The sequence below is a fragment of the Corvus brachyrhynchos genome, unplaced genomic scaffold, assembly GCF_000691975.1.
Source record: "Corvus brachyrhynchos isolate BGI_N302 unplaced genomic scaffold, ASM69197v1 scaffold22, whole genome shotgun sequence".
NCBI lineage: Eukaryota > Metazoa > Chordata > Aves > Passeriformes > Corvidae > Corvus > Corvus brachyrhynchos.
Genome location: NW_008238355.1, coordinates 5,232,637 through 5,245,882, shown reverse-complemented (window position 1 = coordinate 5,245,882; position 13,246 = coordinate 5,232,637). Strand labels below are relative to the sequence as shown.

The following is a 13,246-nucleotide window of genomic DNA, read 5'->3' as shown; positions in this document are numbered from 1 at the left end:
TTTAATTCTCACTGAATATTTTAATCTGCTCTTTCAGCTATTTTTTAAATATTAATTTATTTATTATAGTAAAATCTTGATGTACACAAAAATTGCATCATCAAAAGTTAGAGAATTCTCCCCTCCCTACCTTTACCTAATTAACCTCTCATTACTATTAGGCTCAAAAAATGCACACTTATGAAGAACCTTAAACAAGAGGCAGCTATACTGAAAAGCACCCAATTTTCAAGGAACACAAATTACAAAAATAGTAGTTTATCCTTCTCAGTGGAATAAGAGTAATGGCATTTAAGTTGTATCTGTAGTTAAAACAATAAATTTGTCCTTTGAAGACTAACTTCTTTGAGAGATTTTCACATCAAAGACACAACTATTCAAGTTTTCACTGCAAATTATATGTCTGCAGTGACCTGGTGCTTTCAGGCTTGTTCTTTGCTATTTAACTTCACTGCATGACTTTTCCAAATAACCTTAAGCATGCAGCTATCTTCCTGTTGTACAGTTCTACATCTGCAAAAATTGTCTTCTACACTTGCTTCATATTGTTGAACATGCCCTGACTCCCAGATAAGTATTCTTCCTGTTGTATCTGTTCAAAGGAGCAAAAGGAGGATTTCACTCCTAGTGTTGAAATTGGTTTCATTTTCAAGAAAGATTATTTAAAATGGCTTTGTCAACAGGCTCCTGATCAGTTTTCCAGTTAGTTATACAAATGCTGATCCCTGTGTTTGACCTATATTTCAATCTCATGTCCAGGGAAAGAAACAATGCTTGGCTATTCTACAATCCTTGGTTTCCGCTTCAAAAATCAATCAGACTAATCTTCTGTTACTCTTCTTATCTTGTACTACTTATCTTCTGTTTATTCTGTTTTATAAAGAAAAAACAAAAAAGAAGCAATAATATTTTCTCTCAAAATTGTTCATGTTATCATTCCTGTCATACAATCCAAGATCAGATTGCTCCTGCTCTTCAGAGTTTAGATAAACAGGAATGCAGTCAAGATTTAGCAATACTGTTGCTAAATTTCAGCATGAGAATATGTCTGTTCATTACATAAGTAGGCAAAATGTCAAATCTGAAGCACAACTACTGATGCCTTTTCCTGGTCTTAAAATCAAGACTGAGACACAGAAGGGAAAAAGGGATTTTACCTTGGTATCTATTTTAAGGATCTTTAGGTGCACTGAAAGTGCACCTCCAGGTCAAATGCACCGCAGTGCACACCGCAATGCCCCCACCAAAAGATCAGGTATAACGTTATAGGTCTTACTAGTTAGCATATCTATCAAAAATTCCCTAATGAGAGGCTTGAATGAGCCCCCCTCCCCAAGGAACCTTCCCCTGGATGGTTCTATCTTAGTTTACAGAATGTGTTCTGGAGAAGACCTTGAGGTCTGGGGCACACTGATCTGTAACTATGAAACTTCTAAAATGTTTAGTCTCCTAGCTGGATAAACAAGTCCAAGAATGTAGGCAAAAAGCACTAAGAATACAGAAGTTGTAAAAAAGGTATAACAGGGGTATAAAAGAAAAGGCAAAAAATCATCATGGCATCACTACCATAAAGTAGGATAGTCAAATAATTTTGGCATGTTCACATTATTACATAGGGCATAAAGAAAGAATTATAAATTGTTTAGTTGGTCTTTATATTTAGCTGGAAAAAACTGAAGAATTTCTGTTTCAGTGTCAGCATGGCAGTTGTTACAAAAATATTTTAAAATAATGCTACAGAAATGCAATATTTGTATTGTATATTTATTCTAAAAATATTAGTTCATCAACTTAAAACAGTATCTTAGAACCATGTGCTAAAAAGTCCTGCTTTATTTGACTACATTGAGATTTCCCTTTTCCCCTTTTTTATTCTTCCTGTGAACTGGCAGCCCCTTCTCGCTCTAGGAGGACAGCTCCTGCTCCTGAGAATCTGCAACTACAGAACAGACTCAGTGCCCTCAAACAGTTACAGTCCTAGGAGCTCTGTCAAACAAATCATCTGTGTTCAGTAAACCTGAGCCATGCAGCAGCACAAGAGGGAAGTGCTAAGCACTAGCACAGGATGGAGGACCCTCATCTTCTGACTAACATCATCCAAGAAGGCCTGTTGCTTGCTCGGGGTTTGAATTCCTGGCATTGTTGAAAGACTGCTGAAGCTTGTCCAACCCTCACACTATTACTCCTCCTGCTCTTCCACCTGGGCACGAGTGGTACAGCTAGGGAAACCTGCAAAGTGCCAAGTGTGATTATGTGGCTTCGGAAGCTATGGTCAAGGCTCAAGTAGCGTTCACCCCAGTTACATCAGTTAGTGAGGAGGAGGTTTGAGCAGCAGACAGATCCTGCAGGTCAACAACCAGCTGCAATCTAGTGCTGGCAACAAAGTTTTGGTTTCAATAGCCATTGAACCCTTCTGAGAATCAAGGACTGCTAGGAAGAGATGGGATCCACTAGACTGTGGTGGGCAGACACATCTTCACTAACGGGCTGGCCAAGGTGGTAAGAAGAGTTTTATAAAAGTAACAACACAAAAATGAACAGTAAGTGACAAAGCAGTGGACTCTGTTGAAAAACTAGGGGCGAGGAATGATGTGATCAAAAGATACCTCATAGTCAACAAAACAGGGCCAGGTGAAGTGGGATCACCCCAAGCATATGCACACAAATATAGAAAGGCCTAAAGAAGAACACGCTGGGGAAAGCTTCATTCTTGGGAATCAGAATGACTGGATGCATACATGGAGTGCTTGTGCACTAATGCATGCAGCATGGCAAACAAATAGGAAGAAGCAGAGCTCTGTATGTAGTTACGAAGTCACAGTCTCACTGGGATCATGAAGTTGTGGTAGGATGGCTCACATGCCAGGGCTGCTGCCATGAACATACACAGGCTCTTTAAGAAGAACAAGCTGAGAAGGCAGTGACAGGGAGACGCCCTTCCTGTGAGAGAGCAGTGGGAATGGATGAGCTCTGTCTTAGGATGGATATGAGCCAGCTGAGAGATTACTGGACAGGATGACTAAGCAGACTAACGTAAGTGACACTGTTACAGATTCCTGCTACAGACTGCCTGATCAGGATAGCATCTTCATAGAAGAACTGATCAAGCATGATGGAGGTAACTGGATAGCAAGGTGGGCTGAAAAATGGCTGAAATGCCAGGCTCAGAGGTTTCAGAAGCATGAAATCCAGCTTGAGGCCAGTCCACTAGCAGCATACCCAGTGGGTCAATACTATTAAATGTCTTTAATAGAGACCTAGATGACAGGACAGAGGGCAATTTTTCATATAATACAAAAATGGAAGGAGTGTTTGATACACCTGATAGTTGTGTTGACATTTAAGAGAAATTTGACAAGCTGGAAAAACACATTGAGAGGAACCTTACACATTTCAGAAAAGATAAGTGCAAACAAACCCTATTCACCAGTATATACTGGGGGCCAGCTGGTTGGAAAACAGCTTTTCAGACAAGAAACTAGGTAGAAACCAAGTGGAACGCACTCCAGCAAGGTGTCCTTGCAGCAAAGAAGGCCAAACACAACCTGGGCTGTGGCTGTGTTGGGAAGATCGTTGCCAGCAAGCCAAGGGAGGTACTGCTCAGATATGTTAAACCCGTATCTGAATTGCTGCATCCTGGACTCCCCAGTATGAGAGACACCTGGACATACATAGTAGTTCAGCAAAGGGCAATTAAGATGATTAACAGACTGCATTTTCTGTCAAATGAGATGAGACTGGATGAGTTGTGTTTGTTTAGCCTCAAAAAGAGAGGGCTCAGTAGGATCTTACCAATCCTGTGTATAAATAACCTAATGCTTCTTCTTTATACACTCACATAATCTCAGTGGTGTCTAGTGAACAGACAAGGGATAGCGGAAACAAATTGAAAAGTACTTCCAACTGCAAACAACTAAACTGACAGTTCCATTCAGTTTATCACAGAAGTTTCATTACATTAAACTAATTCTAACAACGATCAGGACCTTACCTTGCACTGATTTCAATTTTAAGTGGGAATCTGTAAGTTCAGTTTTAATTCAGCTTACTTTCCAGTAAGTTCACACCTGACTAAACTCTTCCCTAAAACAAAACTTTTTTTATTTAAGATAGTTATCTGTAAACAACAGAGAAAAAAATCATTAGTCATGTTCCAGTTTAAAGTACCATCTAAGCCACATCCTTACGGAATACCAACCAAGTTTGAACTAAAACACATGTAAATATTGAAAAATGTACAGATAAAAATCCTCTGTATTTAATTCATTAAGTAAAGAATTACTTACATTTTTTGAAGGACCTGGGCCATCACAACCCCACTCGTTAAATCTTCCACACTCTGGCATGGTGCCTCAACATTAAACGTTTGGATCTGTGGGAGAAAGGAAAAAGTTATCTTTTTTTCCTTCAATGTCAAGGAATTTTCAAAAGTTTGAAAAAAATGATACCAAATAGCAAACAGAATAAATGCCACACATTTAGTGTACATATTAGGTTTAAAAAGCTTTATATTTAATAGCCATCAAAGAAATTGTTTTCTCAATAAACTTTGCTACAAAAATCAGTATTAAATTCTCCAAAAGGCAAACTTTCCACTGCATTTTCTACTTACTGAAAGTGATCAGTGCATTAAAGTACTTCCATATATTCATGTGCATATATTCAAGTACACTGTCTCAATCAACAAAAGTAAGAAACTCAGTTTTTAGAAGAAACACTGAACCCACAGAATGCTCATCAGCTCCCCACAATGAGAAGACAAAATGTAGATTGACTTATATATTCCAAACTTCATTATTCCCTGCTATCAGACGGAAGAGAAGAAGACGATGCTGTTAAACCGTAATTGGTCTATGCACTACTAGCATTCTGAGCCTTTCAGTCTGCTGTATTAACACAGTGACAGGCACTACAGTCCACAGCAAAGCACTTTTCTTCCTTGCTCTCTTGGTGAGAAGAATCAGTCCACTTCAGTACAATCTTTTTAACTGGTCTAACTTATTTGATAATTTATTTTAAAGTAACATTATTTTTAAATGATGTGGATGATTTTGCAAAAGTAATTTTGATGGTATTATTTGGGGGATATCTGCCTAGTGTTCTCTGCTACTATCCTCCTCCTAGGGGAAGCCTGGGCTTATTTGTAGAAAGCACTACTCATATGCACAAGGGATAAGACAGTCTACAAGAGCACTTGCAGCTTCAGAGTACATAAATGTTAGATACATCAATCATTTTTTTTCTGAACATAATGTACGACCATTCATGCTTTAGTGGCATCTGAAGGAGTAACAGTGATCAGTCATTTCCCAATAAATACCCTTTATATGTGTGTCTTAGAATAAAAGACAATTCATGTAACAGTGTGAAATTTTGAAGGTACTTCTCTGAGAAGACTCTCAAAAGGTCACGTGCACAACAACCAGATTCTTCTTACACTTTTGGAATAGGTATAAGCACTCTAGGTCATGGAAGGTACAATAGATCATGCAAGAACTCTAGCAGTGCCATTTAACATTAATTTGGAGTACAGGCACCTAGGTGAATTTTCCTTTTTTTTCCCTTTATTCTGGAGAAAAAAAATAACACTCTATTAGGAAAAAAAAGCAATGATATCCATGAAGAGTCAAAAATTTAAGCTCTCAGAGCATGTTTCCTGATCAAGTTCAACTGTGACCAGTCAATCATGTCCATGTTCCAAAAGCACATGAATAAATTACTGAGTGGCATATAAAACAGACAGAAGTGACCTCTGCACTTCTGATTCAGACTTTCTTACAGCATGGTCTGAGCTACTTTAAAAAAACCAAACCACAGCTGCTTCTCTAGAAAATCAAGAAGCCATCATAGATTGTCAGGACACTAGATGCAAATTGGAGTGGGTGGGTGAGGAAAAAAAACCCACACATGAAAACACAGCATAACAGGATATAACACTGATTTGCTATTTTGCCAGAAAATTGAATTTACCAGTAGTCTCTGAATTGTGGCAACACTGTTGAAGGAATACAGAGACAATTTTGAGTCCCCAGCTCAGCAACACATTAAACAAGAAATAATACTTTACAGCTAAAAAAAAAAGGGGCTGCAATGATACCATGGATGCTTATGCTTGAAGAAGTTCAAGATGCAAAAAAGAAAAAATTATCAAGCATAGAAAATGGAAACGTTTTTCTAATTTTGCATATTATACCTTTAACTAATGAAAATTGAAATCACTTTGCTGCACAATAGCCAAATCAAAAAATCACTTAAGAAGTACTGCTATTATGGTTTTGCAGAAATAGGTAACGTTAAATGTTATTTTCAAATAAGCAACAGCAACATAATTAAGGTCTTCAGAGTTTTTTAGATTTATTTTGTAACTTGATATATGAAACACCTCCTTGACTAAATAAAAGCGTATGTAGATGATATCACTACACTGATGGTTAAAGAAAGATGACTAAGCCTATTTCCAAAACACAGAAAAACAAGATGCACATTCTCTGTTATTTTGTATATAATTTTATCATCATACTTCCCCAACACTTTACATAGAGAAAAAGGCCAAAAGTTTCACTAAGGTTCAGGTAATCTATTTCTTCCTCCCATAACCACACATGCAAGATTGCCATTGAGGAAAATAAATGTTTTTCATAGTAAGCTGTCAAAGAACAGAAAGAAAGACTTAAATTAATGTGACTTTTATCTTCACTCATGTTTAAATTTTATAATAAATGTCTTTGCTTTTATATTTCAACTGTGTCAAATTTATGCTGCAAAACATTTATACAAATCTTAAAAAACAATGAAGTATATCCTTTTCATATGCTTCAGCAAGTATCCTTCAGAGATACAAAAGTAACAAATTTTCTTCAAAAAACCTTACATAAAACAGCTTTTCAAATTTGCATCAAAGTTAAACTCCTATACCATTCTCAGTTCTACAATATGCTAAACCCCTCTAGGAAAGCAGAGTTCATTTTCCAGAAGGGAAAAAATGGTAACAATGTGGCAATGCATACACAGAGTCCGGCCATGGAGAAAAAGGAGCAAATTTAAATTTGTGCTTGTGTGTAGGCCTCTAAACAGCTATTCAGTAACAGCTGTTAAAACAGTGCTCTTCCTGTGCATTGTGATGTATCTCCTTCTGGAAGACTTCTCTCCCTTCCTGCAGAACTGCTCCTCTGCTCCTCCTTCTTGAGTGTTTGCAATGCACTCCTCACCTTTAGTTCCACAACACTGAAAATTAATTCCTGTTTGCTGATATGATTCTTGGGATTTTTTCCCCACTTCTTGAACCAGTGTATGGAGTCTGTGGGCACACATGAATCTCATGGATGCAACAAGGCCAAATGCTGCAACTGGGTTGGGGCAGCCCCCCAATCAACACAGTCTGGGGGATGAACAGATCGAGAGCAATCCTGCTGAGAAGGAATTGGGGGTGCTGGTGGGTGAGAGGCTGAAAATGAGTCAGAAACGTGCATGGCCAGCAGGTTAAGGGAGGCAATTTTCCCACTCTACTCCTCTCTCATGAGACCCCACCACTCTTATATGTCCAACTCTAGGGTCCTTAGTACAAGGAAGACATGGATCTGTTGGAGCAGGTTCTGAATAGGGCCACAAAAATGATGAGAGGACTTTCTTCCTATGAGGAAAGGCTGGGAGAGTTGGGGTTGTTCAGTCTGGACAAGAGAAGGCTTCAGGGATATGTCACTGTGGCCCTTCAGTAGTTAAAGGGAAGATGGGGACATACTTTTAAATAGGCCCTCTAGCAACCAGAAAAGCAGTAACAGTTTTAAACAGAAAGAGCATAGATTCAGACTAGATACAAGGAAGAATTATTCTAAGATGAGGGTGGTGAAACACTGGAACAGGTTGCCCAGAGAAGTGGTAGATGCCCCATCCCCAGTAAGGTTGGGTTAGGCTCTGTGCAACCTGATCCAGTTGAAGATGTCCCCACCCAAACCCAGGGGGCTGGACTACTTGACCTTTGAAGGTCCCTTACAACACAAACTATTCTATGATCTTATCACACAAGAGTCTGGGGAAAAGAAAGGGGTAAAGTAAAAAACCCCAGCCACTTGACTCAATCACTAGGTCTAGTAAGCCTTCATACCTTCCATCAACTATCATGTAATGAAAGAGAAGGGTGCTTTAATTTTACTAAATATTAATCCAGATCTCTGATCCACACGGACATGAACAGTAAATTTTTATACAAAGCTTAAAATAAGGATTAACAGGTGACAGTTACAACGTAAAGGAGGCTATCACTGGGGACTAAATAATTGCTTCAGGAAGACAAAACCTTAGAAAATTTACAGTTCCTCATTACATATATGGCTAGAGAGGATTTGTTAGCTACTAGAGATAGGATGCAAAAATGTTTTTCATGAAAAACACCTATGATATGAAGGTAAGTGAACTGGACAAACACTCAGTTGTCAAAGACAGTAGGTAAAAACCAGGATGAAAATGTGATGGGGAACTCAGCATAACATGAAACTTGATGGGGAAAAAAAGAAGTAAAAAACAAACCAAAGCAAACCAATTCCGCCTCAAAGACAAAAAAAATTCTCAATGACCTTTCCCTTCACAACACTAAGGGATAATGAAAGACTTGCTCTTTGCTGAGTGATTATATACACAGCTTGGTTTTTATTACTGATACAGTTACGTAATAAACCTTTTAAGTATGGTTTTGAAATAATACCTCAAATCGTTGTTAGTGGTTCTTAGCAGATAAAACACTGTGTGACTGGTTACGTTAAGTATAAACACAACAAACAGTAACACCCAGTTACCAATTTATCTGAGCAAAGCACTCCCCAGTCACTGCTGGGGGATAAACTGGGCATCGGTCCACAGATTCTGACCAACCTGCTTGTTTCTGTTGGGTTTTGCCACTTTCCCTCTCCTTATCATTATAATTATTAGTACTGTTGTTATTAGCATATTTAGTGATAAATTAATTATTAGTACTATTTTATATTGATGTTCTCTCTAGCCTATTATTACTATTATTGTTGCTATTTTGTTTCAATTATTAAATTTTTCTTATGTCAACCTGAAAGGTTTACCTTTTCTTTCCCATTCTTCTTCCCACTGGCAGGGGAATCAGCAGGGAATGAGCGAGCAGTTGTGCGATCCTTAATTCCCAGCAAGGGTTAAACTTCAGAATTATTTATCCACTATTTTCCTATACTTTTGGAACTGACTATGCAAGCTTACAGGTAGCTGCCATGTAGAGCCTAGAACAATACCGTGCCACTACAGAAGAAATAAATCACATAGACAAGACACAGAGAAGTGGCTGGGGAAGGGAAAAAGAAAGGAACCAGCCTCACTGGGTTGGATGCAAAGAACACACTAGCAGAGAAGATTAAGGTGGGTTGGATACTTCTGTTCTTGCACATTAATCCTGTACTACCTACAAGTTATGCAAGAATCTCACTAAAATAACGTTTACTCAGCTTCAATGCCTGGAGGAAACCAGAATATAAATTCTTTTCACAATGGCAAGATAATTATGTGATACACACAGTTGTTCTTCCTCAGATGTAAAATTCTTGTATTGAGACAGATCTTTCAAATTAGAAGTGGATTCCCATCCTAAAAGCAGATCCTATGCTTTTGGATAACCTTAAGGTTTCTTCACCCATTTTTCTCCTCACAGTTGGTAGCACTGCTATCTTCTGCCTGCACAGTCATGGCACAAGCTGTTTTTTCATGCTTTCCAAGACAACAGCAGACTGCATGAAACCAACAATGGGGAAACAGATTCTCTAACAAGCAGCAGTTTTATTCCAAGATTTGAATTTGTGAATGTTTCCACTGATTTTTAGGTTGTCAGATTTTCATTACTAAAATATCAAAAGCTACTTTGCAATCCAGCTGTAATGCTAGGCACTCAATTAGCCCAACAATGAAATTACAAGGCTTTTATATTACTGGTCAGGGTGGGGATTCTTCTAGGGAAGGACCTGAATATGAATTTTTAATTAATTTCCCTCTCATTTTATGTATATTGTGTTTAACCCGAAATATCTGAACAAGTCAAAGCCAGGAAATAGCTCAATCAATGTATTTTATTCAAAATGACACTTTTTCAAATATTAAATATTTCCTTCACAGAAACACAGCACAGAAATTAGAAGATAGACCTTTGATGCCTTAGCTTTTAACCTTTATATTTTTCAAATTCTGTACTGCTCGGTGTGTGACTCTGAAGTTTCTTGTAGCCTGTTAACTTCTGCTCTCTCATGCTAGGTAGACATAACAAAGCCTCTCTGGCCCTGCTTACCAAGGACACCAAGACTGTTCTAGGCCAAAAGTATAAACCAAAGAGCAGCTAAGGTGGGGGGCCAAGCTGAGGGGGAAACTGAAGCTTTAACTGGAGAATTAACCCTGCTGTGCAAATGAACCAAACCTATAAAAGAGTGAAGAACTCGTGACCTGGGGTCCATCTTGGGGTCCATTTTGGCAATAGCCTGTAGCTGCCAGGGTGTACCTTTGAAGGCCTTTCAAATAAATACCTATTTTATTCTTTCACTCCTGTCCAGTCTCTGTGTCTAGTAGGCCTCTTAAGGTATCACCTTAACTAAAGCTTTCTTACTCAAGGAGTTAAGAGATGAGAGAGACATGACAGCATAATGCAGTTACTGCTGCACTGTCTTGGCATTGCCACTAAATTGCTGCTAACTGAAGTGTTCAAGTATGACAAATTATTAAGGATACAATGAACAGAGTCTCAAGTCTGAATGGTTTTTGGTTTAACCATTTCAGAAACATTAATGAGAAGACAAGCTAACCTACCAACTCCTGTGGTGAAAATGAATGTATTCCTGTTTTCAGCTGAAAGCCAGATGAGCCAACAGATGAAAAAGAACTCTAAACAGCATTTGCAATGAAGATAAAATGAAAATGTAATACAAAATAGAAAGGCCTAAAACAACACCATAAACCAATGGCTCTTTCCAGTCAATGCTTTCTCTTCTCAAAATACAAGCTACTAAGAAAATGCAAAACTGCCAAACATTAAATCAGTGCACCCACGTTTATAGGATATGTACATTCACATTCCACCAAGCACCAATGAATTTTAGCAAGCTTCAAAAGTGCCTTTTAAGACAGGAAATATTTTCTCATGGCAAAAAAAACCCTAACCCAAAACACAAATGGTAGGATTTCCAGCAACCAGCAGCTTCCTCTGTTAATCGGAGTGCAAAAATTTCCATCTCTACTACTCAGAAGTGACAAAATAACACACTTACAACAATGTCATATTAAACACCGAAGTATGATATGTTCTACTTTCAGTACTCTGACTCACAGAAGCCTAGATGATAATTCAGCCCATAGAATTAAGACACATGAAGTTTCACCGAAGAAGGATAATGAAACTTTTCTGTAAAAAGAGGTGTTCAGTGAACAAAAGAATTAAATTCTTTTTATTCCAAATGAAGATGGCTAGGCTACTAGAAACCTGAACAACATCAGGCAAATGTGCCCAAATTGATCCATACTAAAATAAAGAACAGGCAGCAAGACCTAGCAACTATGTGAGGGCACAGGGCCAAGTCAATTAACTTCTTGGCTAGTGGCTAGTCAGAGAAACTTCCCAAATTTATACTTATTTCTAATACTACTTAAACAACAAAACAAAAAACCCCAAATCAAACAAAAAGCAAACAGAACAAAAAATAAATAAAACAAGAAGTGAAAAGAGATGACAGCTTTCCCCTTGCAAAATACAAAAGAAGAATAACAACTATTTAAAGCCTGTAACTCCAACCTTTGCTGCTATAATTCAGATGAGAAATATTGTCCCTATTGACAGGCGAAGGTAAGAGCTCTCTTCCCCAAAGGCACAGAAGATGAATCCAAGAACACTAAGTTCTACTGAAATATCATCTGCACACACTTTCTGATCAGTGTGGAAACACAGGCTTTCACAGAATCACATGAGTAAGAAAGATTTAGCAGTTAAAAGATAGGATTAAGAGAAAGCTGGCACTAAGTTTTCACCAGATTAAGAAATTTCAGACTTAACAGATTCTAGAACTGGTAACACAGATGTATAGCACACCACTAAAATTAGCATATCTTGCAGTTCAAGTCTTCTCCTTTTCCTTCCTTACATTTCAACAGTTTCCTGAACTTCATGGAATTCTGTGCAGAACAAGATTTTTCAGAGGCTGACCAAATTCCATGGTTCCTTAATAAAAAGGCAGGAGCCACCATGTAACAGCATCTTTTGACACTGTCCATTAAAAAAAATCATTAACCCTGCCAGAGTGATCAAGTCATGCTGTCTGGTTTTTTTTTTTTTTTTCCTAGCCACAAAAGGGGCAGTACAGTTAATAAAACCAAACACACACACAAAAAACCACACAAAAAATAAAATAAGAAACAAACAAAAAAACCCACAAACAAATTCTGTTACAGTTAGTTACACACTTATTTCTACTTATTCCTACACTGAAGTGAAACTATGGATACCTTGCTGCCATGGCAAACAAGTTCAGTCAAAGATTTTTCTTACATAATCCTGAAATGTAGAAAGGCTGTAACTCATTTAATAATTTGCAACACTGGAATGAATAAATTACAGAGGCTCATTTCCCCGATCTATTGTGCCCAAAATATAAATCATGTGGGGTAAAATATGCATTTGTTGCTTAAGTATCCTAACTTAGCTACCGTGAGAGACTTAGCTTCAAATGGGAGCTCCACAGAGGACACAAAGCACTACACTTCCAGCATGACACACTTTTGCAAAGAAGCTTGCAGCTAAACGGCATGAAAGAGCCCTAGGAATCCCCAGGACTAAAGCACATTATCATCAGATTTACAATGCATCTTCTTGTGCAATACTTGCTCCACTACCTGCATCACTTCAAAGACATTTCCTGTATGCCCCCTTTGAAAAGCTCCCATCCCTCTGTGGCCCCAGCTAGTCCACTGAAACACAACTCTAGCTTTGTATTCATTCAGAAGCTTCTGCCTGCCACAGGAAGGAGTGGAGTGCTGGCTGGATTCCCCCGCCCTTAACCTTAGAGAGCTTTTCCCTTCACTGAAACCCTTCTCCTCCTTTTCATGCTCTTTGTTCTCCGCCCTGAATGAGCAGTACTAAGGAACTCAAGGGAATGACTTAAGTCATGTATGGCAAAGGCAGGCAGAAAAACAATACAAGCATACTCTGCAGGGCACGAAACCACCACCAGTAGTTAAGGGAAAGCGGTACTCCCCACCCCCTCCC

At 38.3% G+C, this 13,246-nt stretch overlaps 1 protein-coding gene across 6 annotated transcripts in view; it reads right to left on the bottom strand.

The window, feature by feature from the left end:
• Positions 1–13,246, bottom strand: part of HOOK3 (hook microtubule tethering protein 3) — an 84,661-nt gene that overhangs the window by 66,884 nt on the left and 4,531 nt on the right. For all 6 annotated transcript variants that reach the window (XM_017735394.1, XM_008634560.2, XM_017735396.1 and 3 more), the window contains one exon: positions 4,287–4,372. In XM_017735394.1, the coding sequence (XP_017590883.1) occupies positions 4,287–4,372 (86 nt within the window). Of the gene's footprint in view, positions 1–4,286; positions 4,373–13,246 lie in introns of those variants that run through there.